This window comes from Phalacrocorax carbo, chromosome 5 (assembly GCF_963921805.1).
Source record: "Phalacrocorax carbo chromosome 5, bPhaCar2.1, whole genome shotgun sequence".
Taxonomy (NCBI): domain Eukaryota; kingdom Metazoa; phylum Chordata; class Aves; order Suliformes; family Phalacrocoracidae; genus Phalacrocorax; species Phalacrocorax carbo.
The window spans coordinates 71575842-71600672 of NC_087517.1; the positions used below are offsets into that span (position 1 = coordinate 71575842).

A 24831-nucleotide genomic window follows, 5' to 3' on the forward strand; every position below is an offset into this window, starting at 1 on the left:
ACAACACTTTCAGTGAAGAAATTTTTTCTAATATCCAATCTAAACCTCCCTGGTGCAACCTGAGGCTGTTTTCTCTCACCTGATCATGTGCCACATAGGAGAAGAGACCAACACCCACCTCACTACAGCCTCCTTTCAGGTAGTTGTAGAGAGTGATAAGGTCTCCCCTCAGCTTCTTTTTCTCCAGACTAAACCATCCCAGTTCCCTCAGCCGCCCCTCAGTTGTTCTCTAGACGCTTCGTTGTTCTTCAGACACACCAACACCTTGACCAGAGACATGCAGGACCCCCCACCTGCATCTGTCAGGGGGACACCTGCAGCAAGGCATTTAGTTTACTAACTGCAGTCTGAAACTTTAGGTTCAGCAGGCCTTTTAGCCAAGTTTGGCACCAAAAAGCATGCACTGAGACTGCTACTGGTTTTAGTGTGCCTTAGCATGTGAAGCTGCGAGTTACCCAGGTGGAGAGCTCTTTTGGATGGACTGGTGAGAGCAGTGATGTTGCTGCTCTCATGCTGGTTTTAAGCAAAGATATGGAAAGTTATTGTGGGGAAAACAGGGAGGGCAGAAATCTTCACTCTCCAGAGCATCCAGTGAAGCCTGAAGTTCCCTACCCACAGGATAAGGGCTCTGCACTCTGTCCCTGCCCAGTTAGGAGGGTACTCCCTCTTCAGATGTCACATCCGACAGAGGCAAAGAGCTGGAGCCCTAAGTGATGACTCTGCGGGCATTTCCCACCCTGTGCTGCCACTACTTCTCTTCCAGCCCTCCAAGTCCTGTCTCTGGGCTGACCAGCTGAGCAGGGTGCTTGTGGTCTCTCAGTTCAAGACCCATTCTTTGAATTTACTCATGGGAACACAAATAACTGGTCTTTGTGAAGTTTTTATCATTAAACATGCAGCTTGCTTTGCTCCAGGAAAGACACAAGTACTGAAAGCGAGTAATAAGTGGTGTTGCAACTGGCAGCATTGAACAGTTGCTTTTCATACTGGTTTATGGGTCACTGGACACTTCACTCATGTAAAGACCCCTATCACTGGAAGAGAATCTGTTTAGCTAGCTAGTGCTCACTGTTCTCAGTGTACCAAGTAAAGCTGAATTCTGGGATAAAACAGGCAGGATTTGTGATGGGGGAATTTGTTTGCACACATTTGGGAGTCTGAAATTCAGTTTAGTTCATGAGGCATTTTCTTATTTGCTTCCTGCTCCAATCCCATCCATAAACTTCAAAGATCAGAAAGTGCCAGCGCTGCTTCTATATTGAAAATCCAATAACTCTGCCTTCGTGGGAATTAAGTGACTGAAACTACTGCAGTTTGAGACAGCATGGGAACACTGGCAGTTTTATTTTTACAGCCTTCTCATTGTGTTCAGTCAAGTTGGAGGGGTGCAGGCTGCTTTGGTTTTATGTAATACTTAAAACCTCACAACTTGGTTTTACCAACGGCTGTCAGAAAAATGCTTATAAGTAGAACCCCCTTTTACTCAGACATTTTCTGATGCAACTCTTTGGAGAAATGAAAGATGAAATTACACAGCTTACCCTTTCAGAGAAGCCATGGGGAAACCAAGCCTCTGATCAGCAGAATATCTGACTGCTGAGCAGCTGCTAATGAATATTATCCCTTGACAGAAGGAAAATATCATCTGGGCTGCAAAAATCGGGGAGTGAAGGCAGAGGATGGATTAAACTGCCTAGAGGGATCAGGCCGGCAGCCTGTATCTGAGCCATGGAGAGAGCTCGGGTCTCTCCTCTCACCAGCCGGCGGCATGCCGTGCGTGAAGCCATCCACCCCGCCTGCTTCCTTGCTGGCCAGAATTCTGCTCGGCTTCCTCCCCACCACAGCTGCCTGCGCTCTGTGCTTCCTGTTGCAGCTTTTCTCTTGCCTAGATTACTGTATTTGGTTGTCCACAGTGGTTTGCCTCTTTCACATACACGCTCCCATTCCCCTGCAGTACCCCTTCAGGCTGGGCTTCTGATACGAGATACCAAGGACAAAGAATTAATGGTAGTGTGAGTCACATCTCCATAGTTCTAAGCACTGAGCTTAGTCTGAGTCAAACCTCTTAGCCTTTTGGCTACCTAGGGACCTTGTTGTACTCGGGTTTTTAATATTAGATAAAAGGATTAAATTTTAATGAACTAACTTTCTTAGCAGCTTCAACTTTGCTTTTTCCCTTGTGGTAGCAGAACTGCCTCTTTAATGAGGAAAAATTCCCTTTCACCAAATAGCTCAGATGTGCCAAACTAATCAGAGAGATGAATTTTACATCTCCCCAGCACTGAGAATACTGACCGATAGAAACATTCAGCCACATTAGACACAGAGGAGATGCAACGTGAGAAGGCAGCATATCACCTGAGAACAGCAAAATGCTCTGGCAGGGTGGAAAGGCCTTCTGTTTACCTTCTCAATTTATAGCTCCTTCCTCCCCAGCTAGAAGGATGTTATACTAGCTGGGAATTAAATAACAATGACTTTAACTTTAAATAGGTCCCGCAAGGTGCCTTGAACTGCCAGCCTCCACTGAGTTGAAGGGGAGGGCTCTCAGCAGCTGCCTGGATAAATCCTGTCTCTTATACTTATGTGATGGCACATGCAGCTCCCAGGTGTCCCGTACACCTTAGGGCAGAGGGATGCGTCCCTGCAAGTAGTATGGAAACTCTGCAGAAGGCAGCAAGTGTTTCCCAGGTGTGCAGTCTGACGCAGAAGGGCACAAAAACCCCACAGCATTTCAGGCTGCTTCTCCTCCGTGCCACAGTACCTCCTTTCATGACCAAGCATCATAGTTTCTTAGGGAGATGCTTCCCTGTATCTGTCTCATCCCAGCCATCATCTGATTTCAAAACCCATCAGGAGTCTCAGTGTTAATAAGTTCTGTACATCTCAAAACTGGCTGTCTAGACACACGTCTATTAATGCCATTCCAGGGTGCGATAAGCGCTGCACTTCAGCCAGAAGCCCAGAGTGCCAGGGGCAGGAGTGAGACCATATAAAACAGCCGCCCAGAGAGAAATCTAGCACTGACATTTGTGCAGGAAAGGAAGAGGAAGGCTCAGAACAGATGAGATCCTAGTGGGGAGCATTTGTCACCATCTTCTGTACAAATGGCAGGGAAGAACCAAATTACAAGGTGATCGAGAAGTAGAAGGGTGAGTGGAAATCATAAGGACCCAGCTCTATGCCTGGATGTTCAAGGGTGTTCCTCCAAGGGCAGAATAGGTGCCAGCAAGTGATATGTGCAGCAGCAGAATCCTAAATCCAATTTTATTTTATTTTTTTTAGTGTGGGATAAAAATTAGAAGCCACCTTTCGCAAGCATGGGAGTCTCGGGCCTGCTTCTGATACCACTGTGCATTTTCATAAAGCATATAGGGGCTTGATATCAAATTGGTTAGAAACTGGTCAGCAGGTTCAAGTGGTGACAGGGCGTGAACCAAAAGGGCACCAGAGATAGACAGCAAGTCTGTGCAAGCTTCATGGCCTCAAGAAAGCAGGCAAAAGGTACCCAGGGTGCAGCACACGAGTGCAGAATGCCTACCAGTACCACCGACAGATGCGAGGTGTGGTGGTTCTTTCCAGCAGAAAAGCTAGTGGAGTCTCAGTGCCATCCTCTGCTCTGCTGGTGGTTGCAACCTGGAGGGAAAAGGGAAAAGCATCTGGGTTGTTTGGGTTTTGTTTTGTTGTTGGTTTAGTTTTTCTTTTCTTCCCCAAAAGGTTGGCTGTACAGGGCCTCTTTAGGGCGTACCCAAATAGAGTTACATTGTCCGTGTGGCCTACCTGGTAAATAGCTTTTAGCTGCTTATTTTCTGCCGTGCTGCACTGTGATCTCATGACTGGATTGCAGCTGCCCGGGTTATCTTGAGAGCTGGCTGCCAAATGCTGTGCCTGGAGGATCTATATTAAAGTCTGTGTCATCCCAGGAGGGTGCCTAAATCCAGTCGCTGACCGATTAGTTTGACAAGGAGTCTGATAAAGCCAATGGAAACATGGTTTTGAAGTAGTGGCTGCTGGTGTCTGACCAGCGCATGATAGCGGCTTAACTAAAAAAAAAAAACCCAAATCAGTATGCACAGAAGGGTAATAATGACAAAAACCATTTAGTGCCCTTTTACCCAGCTCCTGAAGACTGGCAGAATTGCTGGTGCTATGCTGATTTGCACACAGCGGTCTCCCATGGCGTCAGGAAAATCCTGCTCAGGACGAATCCCTCCCAGCAGTAACGGGTACAGGCATCGCTCCCACTGCAGCAACGTCCTGGAGCACGTTTTCCAAGAGTGGGCTTGTGTAAGATGGTTGTCAGTAATTGGCAGGGGCAGGTAGCCAAGCTTTTGACCCTGAGAAGCCTGAAGTTAGTTTGTACCAGCGTTCCCATCCCACGGTCATTACAGGGAACAGGAAATCTCACAGCTAGTGGGCTCTCACACCATGGCTACTGCGAGATGCTTGGGTCGCCCCTCTGGGTCTAGCCAGGAGTATGCTTGGGCTCAGCGCTGAGCTGGGCCAGGCCCGATAAATGTTTTGGGATCTGAGCTGTGAGGGACAGCCAGGGGCTTCAGGTTTGATCCAGAGAGCTGGTGGCTCCCCATGGGTGGTAAGGGGTAGGGGTGTTGGAGGCTGTCTCCTACACAAAGGGCATAGCTGAAAGGCTAGTGGAGATCATGAAAGCATCAGCGCACTCTCACAAGCCCACACCCCCTGTGCAGCCAGAAGGATCGTATCCCCTGAAGTCAGACACCGAATCTGTGCTTTTCATCTCTCCTCCTGAGCTGCTGGGATTGTGCATGGGTTGAGGGGTTTCCTATAGCACTGCACATCAAAGGCTAAGTCCTTTCAAAACACTTAAAATGCAACTCAATAACTATCCTTGGCATAACACAAACACTAGACAGGCTCTGGGAAGAATAACCTATGGAGTAGTCAAAAGGAGCCTAGGAAGGTATCACCAGTGGGTAAACGGGATCTGCAGCTACAAATGGGTCTGGTCCCCACTGCAAACCATTTCCAACCCTTTCCTTGCTTCCCCCAGGAAGGTACCAAGTGGGAAGATAAGCTTTCTAAAAGGCAAGCTCTGAACTGACAGGTTTTCTGCTCTTGTCAAACTCTCTGGAAAGCAAAATCCAGAGGCCCATCCATAAGAAATGCTGTGCTTGGCCCTCTTCCACTTTAACCTGAACTCATGGCCCAGAAGCACTTAGAGCTTTCCCACCAGAATTCTCCTACAAGAAACCCTCCCTGGACACAGCTGCTATTTTGCAGCACGTATGCAGGGACCCCTGCACCCCTACACTGTTGTGGACATATAGAAAGAGAGACAGGCTTTGCCTGCCAGCAGAGGCCAGCATTGCTCTGCTTGCTGGATGGACACATTCCCTTTTCTTTCAGAAATAAGGTCTAATTGTAGGCGTAATCCTGTGCAGATCACTAATAGCTAGCAGTTCTCTCCTGTAGTCTTGGTCTAGAAAAAAAACTAGGGGTGTTCATCTCCATGCCCAGACACTGGCTGGCTCGTGTGGTCACATGGAGTGCAAGGCATGGCTTACTTCTAATTATTGCTGTAAAAAGACATTTGAAAGGAGAAAGAAGGAAGGAAAAAAGCCTAGCCAGGAGGCAGGGGTGTCCCCAGTGAAAGCTAACCCAGCAGGCAGAGCACTGGGGGAGCACCAGGGATTTCTAGCAAAACTTACTGTCATGGTTTTAGCTGGTGTTTAGTTGCCGACTGAGGCTGAACCACGACACTTCCTCAGCTTCTTGGCACAGAACAGCGCATGCGACAAGTCACTTGCAAAAGTCTTAGATGCTCCTTGTCCCTCTGCCACGAGATACCTTTTGCTGTCACAGAGGCCATGAAGAGGCCCTTGAGATCCATAAGTTAAAACTAAGCAGTCTGGACAAAGCTGCCAAATACTTCATAGGGAGAGCAGGGAAAGTTCCTTGTGTCACGCTTAATCACCCACGTGGATTTTGTCCAACAGCGTGTGGCTGCAGTTGGGTGGTACTGTAGGAGCTGGTCACAGGGTCCGGTCTGCCCTCGGTGCCCAGACACACTGATAGTGAGGAATATGCTTTGGAAGGTACACTGAGAAGGGAGGGGCCTCCAGCTCTGGAGAGCTCGAGCTCTTCCTCCCAGGAGGGACTGTTCCCATCTGCGTTTGGCACAGAGACCCATTTCCTGGACTTGAATATCACTCCCCAACCCACTTATTCACCCGAACTGCTGGTACTGTGCAGAAGTGTCTCGGTTCCTAGAAGCATTGGAGGACCAGCCTTGATGGCCAAGGCGATTTCCCACCCCCACCATGCTACACTCCTAAATAGAGTTGCACATCAGGGGCTGAATTACCTGACCACCAGCAAGACCAATCCCTGCCAGGCCCAAGGATGAAGATTTACATTCATCCTGCCCATGGTCTGCACTGGGGGGCTGAGAGGGACAGCCTCGGGCAGAGCAGGAGGCAGCCATGCAGAGCTGGTGCCATGCAGAGCTGGTGCCACAGGGCTAGAGCTTGGTTAACGGGTGTCCTCTGGGAGCATCTGTGCAAATCCTAACTGATTGCTTGTAAAGAGCTCTTGGGCCAGCTCTGCTAGAGTGGATAAACCTCATTTCTTCAGGTGAGCCTACTTGGAGCCCAGCTGGTGGATGGAGAGGAGTTTAGAGGAGCCACAGCATCCCTTAAAAGGCTCTACCCTCCTCCTCACCACTAACAGACCCAGCCCAGAAGAGAGGCACATTTCCCAGCCTGCCCACACAGCAACTTTTGGCAGTGTGTGATTAAAAGGGAAGAGGGTATGCATACGTGTGGAGAAGCCTGTTTCTGATCTCATTCCTTGAGCAAGGAAATATCAATGACTCCTACGTCCCGGCTGTTCCTCATTGTGGGAAATGCCTTCCAGTTTCTGAGCTATTCTGTCTTTCTCCCCCAGCCCATGGGATGCTTCCTAGTCTTCTCAGTCATTAGCACACCAACTCAAAAATTACATTTAAAGCAAGAGGCAGGTTAACAGGAAAAAAAGTACCATTAGTCCTGTTTCTCTCTTCCTCACTAAGCACCTTTTTAACAAGTGTTGTTTAACCCAGACACCTCATTTAGTTGTGCTGCTTCAAAAGTCAGTGCCAGAGGTTACGCGGGAGTTGCACACAAGTGAACCTGCCTAAAACCAGAAGAAACTGTCACGCTTTTAATCAAGCCCTTAATGCAAAGCTACAGATAAAACACATGATGCCCAGCAGGGAACGATGCCCAGAGATTTGTCTTATATAAGCTTTCGTGGGAACATTATTTTCGGTAAACCTCAGTGTAATGAGTCATCATCTCTGCTGTAATTAACTTCCATAATGAACAAGGAGATTAGCAGCAGGATTATGGGGGACGAGAATAAATATAGGTTTAAATTAGATAAATCTGGGAGGTAAAAAGCAGCTTGTGAGAATTCGGTCTTCTGCAGCGAAACCATTCTCTTGTAATGCAATTTGCATATTCTTTTCCCTTTTTCCCTTTCTGATCGTTAAAGCCCGAACTAATTTTAGTTTTCATCATTTATATTGCTGGTTTGTATCTTTTCCCTGCCTTCCTTTCCAGTCATTGTTGAACAATACAGGACTGCTCTTTTCTGCTCACAGAAGCTGTCTGTTTTTCTGCTGCTTTTGTACTAGTGCTGTGCAGGGTTTGTTGACTGAAACAGGAGCGATTTGTTTTCTAGATCAACTACTTCCTCCCCTCTTTTTATTGAATGTTTACTAAATATGCTGGCTCACCTTTAAAATGAACCCAAAGCACCCTCTACTCCCAGGAGATCCTGCACACTTGATGTTATAGCAAGAAAATGCCTCATTAAACGCTGAGAAGTTCCGATACAGGCTGGCTGTGTTCACAACTGGATGTTTGCTCCATCTGCAAAGCAGCAGGGCAGGAGAGAGGAGCGGGAAGACACAGGTGCAGGATGGGCAGCCTGTTTGCTTTAAGGCTTGTTATGCCTTCACTTTTACCAGTCTGGGCTCTTTTATCCACCTAGATGGCACACGGTGTACCTTCCTCCCCAGGAAGGTTATGCTCATTGTCAAATTGATTTGGGCCAGCTACTGAGAGCTTCTTGTTTGCATTTGTGGATTTGTGCTTCTCAGCAAGCACCCAAGCTAGGGCCGAGGTCCAAGTGAATCTCCTGCTGTCTCCCCAGAGCCTCTAAAGCTTTACAATGACTCTCTGGATGCATCGCAGAGGGAGGCCGTCTCCTTCTCTCTGGCGCAGAGGGAGCTTGCCATCGTCCATGGACCACCTGGCACAGGAAAGACCACAACACTAGTAGAGATCATCTTGCAAGCTGTACAGCAAGGCCTGAAAGTGAGTATGGGCGGCAGGAGTGCAGTGACAGTGACTACCTTGGTTTATTTTGCAAGCTCGTTGGGTTTCATGGCAGCTGGAGCAGACCCATTAACAGCTGTGCTACACTGCAGAGCCTGGCTTGGCTGGCAAAGAGCAGGGAGTTTCTCTTATCAGCTGAAATTATGTGTAAATGTAAGCTTCGAAGCTCTGGTTTGCTATTTATTGAAGACCCTGCACAGGTGCTGCAAAGCAAGGTGAGAATTGCCTTTGGTGTCTGGAGGCTGCGGAGATGCCAGTGGTTTATTCCCCGTAGATGTGTTGGTTTCCCTCTCTCTGCTGAACATGTTCCTGCTCAAATACTGTTGCTCCAGCATTTTGCTGTCCTTGGCAGTAACAAGCACTTGGTTTCTCCCCTCGCAGGTCCTGTGCTGTGCCCCTTCCAACGTTGCTGTGGATAATCTGGTGGAACGGCTGGCTGGCTACAAAGCCCACATCCTGCGGCTTGGGCACCCTGCTCGCCTGCTGGAGACCATCCAACAGCATTCCTTGGACGCGGTCTTGGCCCGCAGCGACAACGCCCAGATAGTGGCGGATATCAGGAAGGACATCGACCAGGCCTTTGTACGTATCCCTACAACACACCCTGTGCGGGTCACCCGAATGCCAGCTCCCTAGGTGAGCAGTACCCGATCTGCCAGCCAGGCAAGCTGCTTTGTCTCTAAGAAACAAGTCTGCCACTTCTTCGATGTTCTTAGAAGACAATCACTACAGCCAGGTGCTGCAGCTTGCCCCAAAATCAGTGCCTAGAGGCAAGTCACAGTGGCTGGTCCTGCTGCGAGCCATGGGCAGCGTGAGGCCAGCCTGCACCCTACCTGAACCTGGTATTTGTGGGTTCAGGGCACCTCGAGCCCGCAGTGATGCTCCCAGTCTGGATCTTACTGTATACAGGCAGGGGTAGAATATTGGCGGGCATGAGCCTCTCATGGTCAGACAACAGTGGCAAGACCGCTTCCAGGGAGAGGAAAGGAAGAAGTAGAATAGTGCAGGGGACTAACAGTGACAGTTGGAGAGGCACGGGGCCTGGATTAATCCCATTTACTTTGATCGGGAAGCATTTAGCCTGGCAGTTTTAGAAATGGGGAAGGCTTCCAACCTGAAAAGGCATCTCACAGGGAGACTCTCTACCAAGGGCTACCTGGGCCTCCTCGGTGACCTGCTCATCTTCATCTGCTGTGGAAGGAGCCAAGGGCTGAATTCCTCACTGAAGTAGCAAAATCATAGTCATTGCTGCTGCATGGGGAGATGCCGCAGTGCCCTACTCTCCAGATTATCTATCTAGCATTGTTCATACAATCCCCTTCATCAGAGAGCGAGAGAAACATTCACATCATTAACTCACTTCCTAACGAGATGCCTGGCTGTCCTGACACTCCCTCCCACTCTCAGCCACCTCAGGTAGAAAGCAGAGTACTCTATAAAAATGCATCCTTAATTTCTTCTTTCCCAACCTGATTTTTCCAAACTTAATTTACAAAGTAGCTCTTTCCCTTGAGATTATAGGTTTTGATACTAATTAGATATGTCTTTCCCCTCCCCCTTCTGGTGGCAGCACTGTCCAGAGGCCATTTTGCAGATACATCCAGCTCAGGAAAGATCCTGTCTCGGTCAAATATGCAGGAAGGCATCTTCATACCCCCGCACACATGTTGTGCCATACTTGCCCAAGTATATTGCCCTGCCCTTCAGTAAGGCACTGCACGTTTACTTTTTCAAATGATGCAGATCCAACACGGCTTTCAGCTCCATGAACACTGATCTGCAGCCACCTCTATGGCAACAGCTTCAGCTTTCCCAAATGTGGTTATGCATCATCCAGTGCGTCTGTTGCTGAGCAGCTGGGGAAGTCACTGCGCAGAAAAGTTGCTTTTGCATATAATGTAAGGGAAGGAGAGGGAAAAGGGAAAAAGGGAAGGGAAAAGTTGTACTTGTAGCTAAGAGACAAGTTCACAAAGGGGATATACTTCTCTGCTGGGGTGGAGACCTGGTTGCAGTCACAGCTCTACCCCAGGCCTTTTTTACTACTTAGTTTATTTTTCCATCTTTCTCACTAGTAGTTAGTTTTCCCTTTCCTCTCCTTGGGATGCACTTTGAAAGGTGGGAGGAGAATTTTTTCCACTGTTGATTTTCCATAATGGAAGGGAAGTTAGGGAGAAAGAAGAGCCTTCAGCACCAAGGTCTCCATCTATATCCTCCCTAGAGCAAGGGGTATGTGGTGGTGGGAGACACGAACTGGCCACCAAGGCTTGTTCTGCCCTGAAATACCAAACAAAAACCCAGGAGCTCGCATACTGCTGCAATTCAGCTTGCAGAGCAAGGCTTTGAGCTGCCCATGATCGTGTCTTTCACAGAAGATGCGCCTGACTTATTAGTATCTCTTTCTCTCTCTGGCCTGCAGAGAGCTCACCTCTGAGGTCCTGGCCCATTTTTCCCCTCATCCTGCCTCAGTTTCTCCCCTGCAACACCCCTACTTGCCCTGTAATAATTTCTTCCTTTGTTCACTCCACATTTTGACTCTTCTCACTCCTTTCCTTCACCATTACACCAAACCCCAAGAGAACTAGGAGCATAAATGAAAAATCATGCTCTCGCTGCGCTTTTCTACCCCTTTGCATCTCTTTCCCTCACCTGTTGAGGCCTCAACCTTCCCAGAACATCAGCTTCCAGGTATTCTTTGCACCAAGGGCACAGCCCCACAGTACCTGAGCAGGAAGGGCAGCACAGGTCCAGCGATGTTGAGCAGGGTCAGCCAGCAGTCCGGGCTCCCAGACACGTCCAGAGAAAGGAGGCAGGTCTGCAGTCAACCCAGGAACAAAGCCAGGCCTAAGACACAAACCTAATAGCTTAGGGCTGGGGCAAGGTCTAGCCTTAAATCAGCTCCCAGACCAATGAGTGTGTGGGTGGGGGCCCAAATGAGGCAGGTCAGGACAATTAGAGCCTGCTGGCACCCACAGAGCCCTAACGAGGACTGAGCCGGATCCAGGCTCGCAGCGTGCCAAGCAGTAGCCTTGGGGCTGACTGACAGTGGTCTCTTACCTCAGGACTGGGCTCCTGCTGCCTTGGCTGCTTTCAGAGCTAAGAGTCAGTTGGATGTTTGTATCTTAATGTCACCAGCCACCATCAGAGAACAGTTGCTGTTGTTGATTTACAAACTAGATCTTTTTTGCAGAACAGACATTAAACTTGGCCCTACCAGCACCATCAGTTTTGCTCTCTAATGTCCCTCTGTCTCTAGCAGAGAGGAAGTGGATGCTAACCTGCATTGTCCCTTCAGCTCAGTGAGTGTCGGGGACTGGCACCCACCCTGTGCTCATAGATCAAGCTAACAAGATGCCTGTGTGATCACGTTATCTGGGTACCTGTCTGTGACCCCTCCCCTGCAACATCTGAGCCCATCAGCCAATTTTCAATACACTGGTGGACATGTAGAGGTCTCATGGCTATTAAATACCTACAAGTTTAACCAAAACATGACACATGAATGTCTTCCCTAGGGTAAAGGCTGCAGTAGGAGCTGAACCCTGTTAGACACTGGAGCATCCATCCGTACAGAGGATGATTGTAGGAACCATCAGGTCTTATTGGTTTGGCTGTTTATAAAAGCTTCTGTCTGCAGCTTTTTCAGCTTTCTCAAGCCATCAGCCTTACCTCCATCAAATAATCCAAATTTCCAAGAGTGTGGATACCTTTCTCAGGGTGACTTGCACTGAACGATAGCTTGGCTGTTGTCTCATAGCTGCTGGTCTGTAGCCGGGGAAGCGCTAGCAACCAGTGGTGATGATGTGATGTGTTAGATATTTTTAATAGGCATTGCTAAAAAAACCCCATGATCCTGTCTAGATATTGCTTGGAATCACTCGCTGCAACTCAGAGACGCCTTTTTAAAAATGCAAAGCTGCTGCTCTGGCTGGACATGGTGCAGTCAACTTGGGGAGCCCCCCCTGCTTCGAGGTCACTTGGAGCCAGAGGGTCCCTGCTTCCCCCCCCAGCAACGGAGCAGGATGAGAAAGGCACAAGACCCTTCTTCCCATTAAGCCTCATCGCCGTTACACGTTACTCCTGCTTTGTGCCCCGATGCTTTGACTGGTGCCTGGACTCAGCCGTCAGATGGCCTGAAGCACCTGACCTGATCTCCGGGGCATCGGGAGAGCACAGGGCAGAGCAGGAAGGGCTGAACAGAGGACTTGAGGACGCGAAGTTACTTTTTAACACTTTATGCTCCCAATTCAAGACCATCAAAATGTGCAGCCAGAGGAGTTTAAGCATGGACCAGCTAAGTCTGAGAAATTGCTGTCTGGACCCTGAGCAATGGTGTTACTCCTGATGCTCCCGGCTGGGCAGCAACGGTCTCGTTTTGCTGCTTCATGCTCAGAGCCTGGGATTGTATTGATATAGCTCATGTTTTACATAGACAGAAATACTCTTTATGCTTCAGGCAACACTGATTGTGGAAGGGGCTTTCTGGCAGGGAGAGGGGAGAGAAACCAAGGTTTCATGGGGCTGATCATGATGAGCCAGTGTATCGTGATGGACACAGAGAAGCCATGCTGTATCCAGGTTCTTTGGTTATCTGAGAAGCTGAACATATCCCTAGGACTAGAAACAGTTTGTTCTATCTTGATTTTCTATCTTACAGGCAAAAACCAAAAAGGCTCAAGACAAGGGAGAGCGGAGCCATTTTCTCAGTGAGATTAAGGCACTGAGAAAGGAGCTAAAGGAACGAGAAGAAACTGCCATGGCTACAGCCCTTACGCATGCCAGTGTTGTCCTTGCTACGAACACAGGTGCGAGATCCTCTTTTTCTTTGCAGTAATTCACCTTGCTTGCCAGGACTCATGTGAAAACCATGTGCCCTGCAATGCAGCATCCTGCCCGGATAGGAGGGAGACTGAGTCTTCTGCTTCAAGCTCCTGAGTGTTCAGTCGAGTTTGCTGCAAGCTCTCAAACTCCCCCACAGTGGGATTCTACCTGCTTACACCCCAGCATGTGATGTTGTTCAGCAAAGAATATGGGTCCAGAAGGGCCTTTGGTGTGAGCCAACATGGCCCATCTTTGCTAGTTCTGAGTAGGAGCTGAGCTTTCAGTGAGTAAACAAGTGCTATTGGAGGTGTGCAATCTGCTTATTGATTTCATCAGTCACATGGAATTGCTTTCCTGCTTGGCTAATTTCTGTGACTGACTAGATACAGCACATGTTTCCATAGCCTGCTCTCAGTCTGCGTGTATTTGGTTGGCTCTGTAAGTCACCCCAGTGGCGTAAACGACATGGGATTCAGGGAACAGTTCCATGTGTTCGTCAGGCAGCACACGTAGGCACATCTGCATCTACAAGCAGGAAAGCAACACCCTGGCGATTGAAAGGCAACGCAAGCGTAAAGTTTAACACGTGCTAAAGTGCTTTTCCAGATCAGATGTATAATACGCCAGGGACCGCTTATAATCTTCAGGTTTGGTTGCTCAGGGATTATTTGCTGAAAGGAAACATCAATAATTTTAGAACATAAAAAAAGAACCTCAAGGGCTGTTCACAAGTTACTGGTGTGAAGGCTAAAGGAAAGATAAATCCTCTGGTGCATTATTTGCTGGGAATTGGCCTCTCGCTTCTTTTAACTTTGCCTGAAAAAACAGGGGGAGGTTTCCTTCTTTCAGTAAAACCGGTATTTTGTGCTGACTGCTGTGTTGATCAGACGTGATTTTCTCCTGGGACTCTAAGGCTCGCTAGCCAGTGTGGAGGTCTGTGCAGTTCTGCTTCAGCAAAAGGTGTCGGACAAACAAGGGGTTTGGATTTTGTATTTTTCTCAGTTAAGTCATCTTCGTATTTGTCTGAAACCACATAGTTTGATGGGAATTATTATTCACGCAAGCCAAAGTGCTCTGTTGCTAGGTTCAGCACAGAGAGAATTTTATCATGGCAACACACAGGGACAGCAGTGACCTTTAGTTAATGGGAGTTCGATAAACTCAAGTCGAGCTGCAAGGCTGTAAGGGAAGAAAACCAGCTGCACATCACATTTTAGATAGAGAGAACCTTTCTACTTACTTCTTTTCCTTTCACCTTCACACGGCACAACTGTTCAAATTGTATGCCCCTTGGTACCAGCATGGATTCATATAGGCTGGGAAAAAATGTTTAAAGGAAAACATGGTGCCTCACTTGACAAACTGTAACAGCTGAACTGATGCAAAGCAGTAGAGGCAGCAGGATTTACAGTGGCAAAGCAAAATCACCCCTAATCAGAGCTGCTTTCAGAGCTACACTGCAATAGCGCTGGAGCTTTTGGAAGAACATTTCTGTGAACGCCACGAATAAAAATCTCTTTGTCTGGCATGCTGGCTTCTTAATCCTCCTCTCCTTTTGCATCCCTTTTTCTTATGAATTGCAGTGATGTTTTTGATGCCTCTGAAACTCACAGTTCTGATCGATGCATGGATCAATATCGGTTCATGCCTGGATTACAGCAGGACATGCGTAAGGGTTATTTGTTTGACATTACAAATGGATGTCTGATGTACAAAAATAGACCTTGCCGTGGTTGTCCAGTTACAGTCTGCGCTCTCCCTGCTGCCATGAGGAAGGGCAGAGCAGCACAGCCGGGGTCCGCAGGGCAGAGGAGGCAGGGTCTCAGCTGATCTCTCCCTCTTGGGGTGTCCCTCAGTGTGTCAGGGAAGGCGGATCTCAAGTCCTTCATCCTTTCAGTTTTGGCTGGTGAGAGGTTTTGTTTGCATTTGAGGGCTGGAGAGCGGGTGTTCACTAGTGCTTTTGCTCTGCTCCTGCTCCAGGTGAACTGTTCAAGCATATTCTATTTGTCGTTTGGGTTTCACTGTTGCTTTCAAAGAGTCTTGGAAGTTTTTGGGCCCAGATGCCAGGGCAAAGAAGGACAAACAGAAATTGGCAAAAATAATTCTGGCATGTACATATGAACGTATATGTATTTGGCGTGGACTACAGAGCTGAATTTCTAAACCTCTGCAAAGAAACGTTACTTTACCTGCCTCCCTCAATCACAAAGCATGTGTGGTTTGTTTTACAAACAGGTAGTTTGCTCCTCTGTGCTCCCCTGCTAAGCTGTATGGCTTCTCCTTTAATTAGGTGCTTCCTCTGACGGCCCACTGAAGCTGCTTCCTGAAGATCACTTTGATCTCGTGGTGATAGATGAGTGTGCCCAGGCCCTGGAAGCCAGCTGCTGGATACCTCTGCTGAAGGCTCGGAAGTGCATCCTGGCCGGGGATCACAAACAGCTTCCCCCCACCATCATCTCTCACAAGTAAGGAGCGGTCCGCGGTCCTGGGGCCTCCTGTTATTTATGCAGCCAACTGCTTCTGAATGCCCCAAGTGTCGAGAGGTTTCGCTGATGTGGATTATTTATTGGTATGCCCCGCAAGCTGGGTTTGGTCACAGTGCCAGAATTACGTCAGGCCTGCTTTACTGATAGCCACTGCTTAAAGTTTAACGTGGCTCCATCTGAGCCAGCTTTCCTATCGCATGGGGACACGGTGGTTGTTTTACCTGCTGCTGACCGAACCACATAATAGCAAAGCCTGTGAGGTCAGCACGGCGCCGGAGAGTTGCCTTTTGCGCTGACGAGCGCCTGCTGTGCAGCTGCTCCAGGGCTGGCGAGGGTTTCGACTCTGCAGAAAGGGAGAGCAATCTGACAGGCAGCCTTTGGCCCCGCTCTGGAGTCGCCGGGAATTCTCAAAGGTGCGTGCACCTTGCCAGTGAGGCTCTCACCCGTGCGGGAGCAGCGACGCGGCCCGCAGGAGTCTGCTTTGTAGGAACAGCCTTAGGTGAGTTACCTTGGCAGAGCTGCCAAAGCAAGCCTCAGGAACAGAAGGTGATTCTGCACCAAATCCTGGCCGTTCACAGTGGGAATACCTGCTCCGAGTGGCAGGGAGCTGCCTGCCTTTGAAGCACTGCTGTGCTCATTTTGCAGAGGTCCTTTAAGGTGCATCGGGGGCACAATCCAGCAGCTAGAGCCCCAGCTTTCTCCGGCATTGCCTTTTGTCCTTGTCCCACATTTACTTGGGAGTTGTGTGCCCACAGAGAGGACCCTCTGCAGAAAACGCAAGGCAGACAGGCAGGGCGAGCGCAAAGAGGCAGGAAGAGCAAGCAGAAACTCAGGCCAAACCATGTTTTGGGAAGATCTGTGACACTGGGAACGCCAGAGGTTGCTCTGCAGCGTCGTGCAAACAGCCCTGCTCAAAAAGCCTTTGTAGCGATGTGGGGTCCTGCCGCTCTGCCGGGGCCTCTGCGCGAGGGGCAGGTACTGCCGAGACGAACAGCAGATAAGCAGAGGGTCTGGCCTGGCCGGTACCGCTGAGGGCCTGACAGTCGCTTTCCGCGTGCTTGCCTGCATCCTCCCCCCAGTCACCTGAGACACGCCCCGGCTCCAAAGCATTCAGTGTGTTGAGCTTGCCGTGTTTGCTTTGGTTTTAATCCTTAGTGAGAAGGAGTACTTACGCTATGCACTACTCTTGGATTACTCAAAATTGTGTATATTTTGACAGATGGTTTTCCCGAGAGATGTGTCATCAGCAGAGATATGTTTTCGATTCCGCTTGCTTAGTAGCGCTGTGTTTCAGTTCTCTCCTATGCAAAGTAATTTTCAGAGTGGTTCGAGAAGTTGTTCAAAAAAACAGCTTAAAACGATCACATCAGCCATTCGAACTAGTAAAATGGTAAGCAAACAGAAGGTGAACAAAACAGAGACACAGGTTCTGGTTTCACTGACCAGTGTTTATATATAAACTTTAAAACGTTTGTTTTTAAGAAAGATAGTCCATTTTCCTACATGAGGTTTCCTTGCACCTGGCAAGAAGGGTGGCCTGGTTTGCATCCTCTTTGCTGACTGCAGGCTCTGTAGAGTGAATTCGGGCTCATACCCAGTTTAATCCAAGTCTTCTCTTCCCTTTATTAAATCCTGTTTCCGTGGCTCCACATGTATTTATTTACCGTATTAATGTGGGAGTTGGCTCACCCAGGCGCTGCGTTATCACACACGCCACCGTGGTTATAAAACCTCACAATACCTACAACATGCCTATTAAGAACAATTAGTTTGTGAAAAAGATGTGCAGTTAGTGTAAATTGCCTGTGCTTCGAGGGGGCTGCTCCAAATACTACTGGGGAGCCTTCAGGTTGTTTAAAATAGAAATGTGTGCATGTTTATCTAGCTCTAGATCTGGAATTACTCAACAGTCATTGTGCAGAAGCAGAGCAATAGGCCTGATTTAATAACCTTTCTCTCCTGCTTCCAAAAACTAATGAGCAAGATACATATCTATAACCTCACTTGAATTTCGAACAAGGGAAATCAAAAATCCAGGGGAGACAGCGGCTCACAGCAGGTGGCGAAGAGGTGGCACAAATAATATTAAGGCACTGTACCATCTCATTTTACATCATCAGATGCACAAATGCTTGTTCTGCATTTGCATTTTGCATCTTGGCAGGTGATGGGCACACTCCCCCCTGTCTGGCAGAGGTATCTAGGCTGGTGAATTGAAAAAAGCCTGTCCAGAACCCCCTACCCTTCTTGTCTCGCTGTTTAGGTACTGAGAGTTTGCAGTCTCTGTGGCTTGGTTTTCCCCATCTGTAAATTGGGAGTAAGTAATTTTACCTCCACACAGAAGCCAAGTGGCTGGCCGAGGCTGGGGAGCGGGAGAGAGGCTGTAATCTGTGCTAAACTGACAGATATTATTAGCCTGGGGTGGGAAGAAGCAGCTGGGCTAGCTGCAGGCTAGAGCCTCGCTTGCTTACATTAACGGGGAATTGGTTTAAAATGGAGTCAGATAACAAAACTGTCCCAGTAGAGAAGAGCTCTTTGCCTGATGTGCAGGGTACTTTTTGGAGTAAGTATCTGGTTACTGGTGAGAAGAAATTTGCAGTTGGGTCCTTCTAATTCCAGGGTTATCGTTCTTTTCCTTAAGTGATGTGTGAGGCTCCTCTTCTCCACCAGACACTGTAACACAGCTGCGTGATGCCCCAGTCTTCCTGCTGTCCTCGGCCAGCAGGATTCATTGGCTGCCATTCTGAGCGGCGGCACTGGTTTGTGATTTTCACCCCTCTCTCTGCTTGTGCCAGTAAGTTTTTTGCAAATTATGAACAAACAGAGGACAGGGAGGTGGGTGCCCTTCCTCTGCTTATGCTGCTGGTTGAGGAAGTGCACTTGTTTGTGTCTCACACTCCTGCCACAGCAATGCTGATCTACAAGCTCAGAACCTTTAGGTGGGTGGAAACGCTCACCAAACAGTCACTGTGGTCCCAAGACAGCAGCTGTGTGCTGGCGAGGCAGACAGGGCTGCCCAACCCCAGGAACAGAACCTAGAGACTTATTTTATCCAAGACTGTCAGATTAAGGGCAAAACATAGTAGACATACAGACTCTGTCACTACGGGTGAGCAGGTCTAACGCTCAACTGATGTCACTTTTGGCCCCTCTTTGAAGTGACGCAGATTTTCTTCAGAAGAACTGCAAAAACATTATACCACCTGCCCAGCTGCTTTCTTCTGCTCTGTCGTGATGGCTGATGCCTGGAGCCTTTGCTGGCGCTGCGTCGTGGAATCAACAGCAAAAAGCTGCTCACTGGTAGGACCCATCTGCTGCAGGCCTCCTGGATTGCCTCCTGGTCCTGCTTGAGGAGTTTCCTCTCCCTCAGTTTTGAGTTCATTTGACTTTGTGATGAAAAGCCACCACTAGTTTGCATCTCTCCTGTGGTCACAGGTGATCATATCGTCCTCGTTCTCCATCAGAAACACTGTTTTGCTCCTCAGATCCTGTGGGTGTGACTTGGACCAAGCTTTTTGTCCTTGCTGCTCCCATTGTTTTTCTTTAAAGAGAGCTTGACAGGTTTTTTTCTGCATTTTGCATTGTTTTCTTCCCATGTTTTCAAAATCCCAGCTGCACAAAGAACTGGTCTCTGTAAAATTAAGAGGAAGTGTGGTAGAAGTCAGATCTTCTGGACCTCTGCCTTGGCAGGGTTACCAACCATGCAGGGAAGTCAGTTGTTCGGTCAGCTCCCACCACTTGTAGGGTAATCCCTTTTGGACAAGAAACCTTAGGGGTGTTAAAACACTGCGTCACACTGTTCCCTTCCTAAAGTTCGATAGATATAAAATAAAGTAGAGCAGACAGAACGCGTGCCTGCATCAATAGTGTTAACAGATTTATATCTTGGCCTGGCTTCCCAGTAAATTATGATCCAAAAAAACTTGCTACACTAACTAAAATTATTGCTCAAGGCATCAGCAGCTCCCTGACCTGGGTGCTGGTGTGACAAGACACCAGTCACCAGAGCTCAGCCTCGCAGACACTTGCCTTTTGGAAGATAAAGTGCAAAAAGCCAAGCTGACTTCAGCTTACTTGGAAGAATTATGGGCTGTGCTCTCCAATGCTGCCACTCTCCAGGCAAGTCTCTCTGTTTTAGCCTAAAAGGCAAAGCTGCTACAAGGCAGCTGCCTCTGCCAGCCAGTCTGCTCTCAGTTCCCCGAGCAACTCTTGACACCTATTAGCCAACGTGAAGCAAATCCGTCAAAGTGTGAAAGTCTAGCAGATTTTCAGCTCTGTGAAAATAGATAACAAAGCAGAAACCTGAGTTTGTTCCTGCACTCAGGCAAAAGCCATCGTATGAACTCAACCAGAGTAGCAGCTACAAGAGAAGCCACACAGGATGGAACCGGAGAAAACCCAGCTTTCTATATGTGTTATCGAAGTGTTGGTTCAGCACTGGAAACTCCAGGTAATATCCTGTTGCGTTAGGCATGGTGTATGCAGTGAGAGACAGTCCCCGTTATGATCTGGATAAGCAGTGTGAAGGGGGAAGGAGGATTACTCTCCCCATTTCATCCCACGTCGTACAGGTCACCCATGGTGGCTTCTAGGACTGACCAAGATGTCTTGAAACCCAGCCTGGCGTTTGTCTGCGAGTCCATCTTTCCTGACTTTCTCCTCACTTCTAAAGGTTGACATCTTAGTAAGTAAAATTATTCAAAATTGGGTGTTTTCAAGCTTTGCCTGTTACTCAGGTGGCTGACTATTGGAAGACTGAGAATGCAGGAAACCAAGTGGAAAATAAAGCTTTTTGAGCTATTTATGGCTTTACCTTTCGTCTCAGCGGGAGCTCTTGGTAGCAGCCCCACAGGTCGTAACCGCAGATGGGTACACTGGTAGGTATTAACTGTACATACAGAAGCTGGAGTGGGTGCTCATCGGGCAGGCCCTGATCTGGAGTCTTCCCCTCTAGTCCTAGCCTCTGTATGGCAACAGCAAAGTCTCCCTCTCCTCTTTCCAGGCTACCAACATGTCCCTCAACTCTGCTGGCTCTGTAGAGCAGAGGGCTCTTAGACAGAGCATTTGAATCTGCAGAGGGTTTAAATAGCACAACACAGAGTGTTTGTCCCGTGGGAAATACCAGGATAACACGTCGCATCCCAGGTAGGAAGCAAAACTGCCTAACGCTGAAAGAAGAGTGTGTCTCTCTTTCGAGCTCTCTTGCTGTCTAGTGGAACGCCCCGGCCAGCCTGTGATGGAGACGTGCAGTGAGGTCCAGCTGGAGCAGCTGACAGTTTGGCTCACTGGCCTCCTAATTAAGTGCAAAAGCTAACAAATTTTGATCAATTAGAGCAACTTATTTTGAGAAATCCAATTACTTTTCAGATAAACACCTTTAAAAATTATTAGCTCTTTTCCTTACAGATCTGAACTCTGGCCCTGTTTTTAATTGCTGCCCAACTAAAAGCATTTGCTGTATCGAACGAGGCACGTAACACAGCTTTCCTCTTTACAGCATCATCCCCCTGCACGGTGCAAAGAAAGCAGACGCTGGAGAGCACCGCTTTGCGCTTTTCACAGTCCCTGCAGGCTGCAAGATGCAAGACAAAGGCATCTACCTCCATCTTGTTAGGTATTTCCAGAGATCTAATTAAGGCACCGAAGCACCTGCCATCTCCTCTTTGGTTAACGGAAAACGATAAGCTATTTCCAGGGATGATTCATGCAGCGGCCTCAAACCCTTCCGCCTACCTTCCCTTTATCCTCCATTGATGACAGCAGGCCTGAGGTGGGTGGACTCCTATTTTCGGGACCTCAGTGAAGGGTCTAAAGTTAGCCAGGATGAATCTGGGCTGCCAGAAGGATCATCTGTTACTACGGTATGTGAAGTCAGTCCTACCTAAGCAGGAAGCCTCTGTTAAACAGGAATACTTTGCAGGAGCTGTACTGCGAGTGCGGTCAGACGACTGGGCTTCCGCACAGCTTGTGCTCAGCTCAGGGAGCTGGGCCCTGTCTGGGGTAACTACCTTCTTGCTACCTGCTTTTTCCTCCATGGATTCAGCATTTATCAGTTATCATCATCGGGTTGTCTTCCACTGAGGCTAAGGGAGTTCTGGCGGAGTCTGAAGGGTGCTTCTCTTGCTTTTTGACATCCCTGGAGTTTTCTCAGGACGCAGAGGGCATCCCCACACACACCTTTTACAGTACATTCACCCACATCTTACCTGTGCTGGAGGCATTTCTTCTGAAAGACCTCCCAGCGATGGCAAATGCCAGTCCCCTGCTGTTCCTCTCTTGGCAGCCCGCTCCAAAGCTCACGGACATCAGCTTCAAGCCTCCTGCTGGGTTTTGGCCCAGTCCCAGAGGGCATCTCAATGCCAGGACACTTTCTGCTGTCTGACAGGAACATTTGTTTTCCTCGTTTTCATTTTAGTCCTCATTCCATCCTTTCCCGACATCCTAATTGATTTGTCTCCATATCAGGGCTTTGATTTATTAATTTGTTTTTACGCTCTTTAGATATCCACAGATACTTATCAGACCTCTTGCTCTCAACTAGTTTCTTAGGCGGGTACGGGGATATTTTGCCGCCTGGTTTGTTAGCAGTCAGGCTGGACGTCTTCACCCCATCCACGTGCTAGTCCTCCATGCTCAGTGGTTTGCTGATTTGCCTGTCAGGTCCAAGTGGATTCGCTTTCACTTTGTCACCGAAGAGCAAGCGTCAGGCCTTGGCGTTCTGTGGTAACCCCCAAAGCTGGAAGGAGCAAGCTCCCCTCCTCCGTCATATTTGCAAGGATTAAAAAAAACACCCCACAATACCCAGAGAAAGGGGGTGTTCTGCACAGCCTCACTTACTACTGCTTTACCTTTTGGAAACCTCTTAAACCTATACCGGGATAGAAAAGCTCAGGGCACAAAGCAAAGGACAGCTAATACGTTGCATGTCCACAACAGCCTCGGCCTGTTCTGACATCCAAGAGCATAATGCAGAGCTCTCGAGGTAGGGAAACGCAGCGACATCCTTCTCTAGACCGCGCTGTCTGAGTTTGGTGGTGTACAGCAGAGATCAGAGTCACACTGACGCCTCCTGTCTCTTAGGAAGGAGACCAGCTAACCAGAGGATAAGAACGGACAGAACATGAGCGAGGGCACAGCTTCATCCCTCTTGTTCCCCCTAGTGCTGATCGTTCTTGACATCTACATGGCAGGCTGACTCCTCGCACCCAGCCCATAAAAGATATTTCACACGATGGTGGGCACAAAAACCTTTGAAATACTGGGCTCCACCTGGCCACAGCCATCACCGTTAATGTGCAGCATTTCTTCCAAGAGCGGGAGGGGAAAGCCTTACCTATGGAGGGCAGCAGGGCCTCATCGTCCCTCACTGGGATCTACCCTGGTACCCCCACCCCCTCCCTGGGAAGGTGCATTTGGGCCAAGTACAGCCTTCTCCTGCGTGTGAAGCAAGGTGAAACCAGGTTAGCAGCAAACACCAGCTGCTGTGGGCTGGTTTCAGTAATTTTAGCTTTCCTAGCTTTGCCTTAGGTACTTTAAAGTAGATTCTCCAGAGCATCAGGTGCTTGATTCTGTCTGTCCAACCTCCTGTCCCAATTTAATTTCTCTAAAGCAATTGATACTTAAAAATGCTTTTGCTCAGTGCTCTTATGATTTTGTTGGCATAGAAATCAGCCATAGCAGGAATTAACTGAGTGGTAAAATAATAGGAAATTTATTAACAGGTGAAATATTCGCAAGCAGTTTAACATCCTCATTATTAATTCAACATACAACTTCATGTAGATCCCTGTGGTGGAAACTGTGCTGTTAGTATATAGAAGAGCACTATTTCTAAGGCTTGCTGTGAGGTTTAATGCCTCCCCAAGCTTTACAGTGTTTCATTACCAGAAATGCTTCAGAATATTTGTTGCTAAAAAACACCAGGGCTTTCCCATCAGTCCTGCATAAAAATCACTTTTAGGCTTGCTCTTAGACTTGCAAGAATTTGTAAGCTGAGGGAGGGGAGTGAAGACCAGAAGCAAACGGGACGTACCTTTGGTTGGTAAGGCTGCCAAGCTCGCTGCATCCCTTTAAGGCTTTGAGAGCATCTCATTTTGGTATCTTTCACTTCTCGCTTGAGTCGCCTGATGTGACTTGCACAGCCAGTGTCGGGCAGCAGCGAAGACCAGGAACAGCATCATCGTCACCAGGGCACGGCCCCACGTGGCCTGAGCACAGCGAGCGGGGGCTCTTAGGGCTCAGCAGCAGCTCCAGCAAGCCGTGGACCAGGCCTGGGATCCCATCAGGAGGTGGGCTAGAAGCAAAGCCACAACATGGGTCTGGGTTCTACCTAGAAGATACAGCTAAAGACAGGATCAAAGTGACCTGCAGCCTAGATCCAAGGTCCACAGATCTCTCCATCCAGGAGAGAGCTAGGACACAACTCAGGCAGGGGCTGCATGGCCAGTGCTGAGCTTAAATGGGGCCGGTGGGCAGAGGGTGTGGGTCGCAGCTGAGGCTGGTCAGGGTGATTAAAGCCTCATGGTGTCCTCTTGGCCCCAAGAATCACCTCGCCTATGGGTGATTCAATGTGTGACCTGCTTTTCAGTTAGCCTGTCAGGAGGAGATGGCTGGTGGAAGGAACCAGAAGCATTTTTATCCCGGTGATAGTGGTCATGCTCTAGGCAAAGACCAAGTAAGAGGTGGGCTCTGAACCCCCAGATTTGCTGGTCACACAGGAGGAAGGGCTGTTCCTCAAGGAACAGATATTTCATGTGGGTGCTTTCGCCTGAGTGCAGACAACTCTCCCTATTAAAACCGCTTCCTTTCCCCCTTGCCTGGGTGGTCAAGGCTGCCTTTTGGCCTCCCCAAAACCCAGCCCACCTCTGACAGACTGCTCTCTCACCCGCACCTTGCATTGCTCCCGCGCGCTCAGCTGGGAGCATAAGGACCTCTCTAAGTACGTGCCAGTAGCAGCACTGGGGCTGGGGAGCTGTAAAGGCTTCACGTCAACCTCGGGGTGGTTCGTGATCAGCAGCAAAATGCCCGGCACAGCTGGAAAACTCTGTTGCCTAAAGCACAACATCCTTATTGCAAACCTGCCAACCCTCCTCCTGGCTTCTGTGCCTGTACGTGGTGTTCAAGGCTCGTTAGCATTACAGCGGCCTTTGAAAAAGCAGCGCCGTCTC

General features: G+C 48.7%; 1 protein-coding gene across 2 annotated transcripts in view; it reads left to right on the top strand.

Moving 5' to 3' along the window:
• The window catches only part of IGHMBP2 (immunoglobulin mu DNA binding protein 2), a 47163-nt gene that overhangs the window by 5833 nt on the left and 16499 nt on the right, over window positions 1-24831 (top strand). The window contains exons 5-9 of one of the 2 annotated variants that reach the window (XM_064453145.1): window positions 8176-8339; window positions 8742-8942; window positions 13015-13162; window positions 15469-15643; window positions 15979-16077. In XM_064453145.1, the coding sequence (XP_064309215.1) occupies window positions 8176-8339; window positions 8742-8942; window positions 13015-13162; window positions 15469-15643; window positions 15979-16077 (787 nt within the window). The remainder of the gene's footprint in view (window positions 1-8175; window positions 8340-8741; window positions 8943-13014; window positions 13163-15468; window positions 15644-15978; window positions 16078-24831) is intronic. The other variant, XM_064453147.1, reaches the window with a different exon arrangement.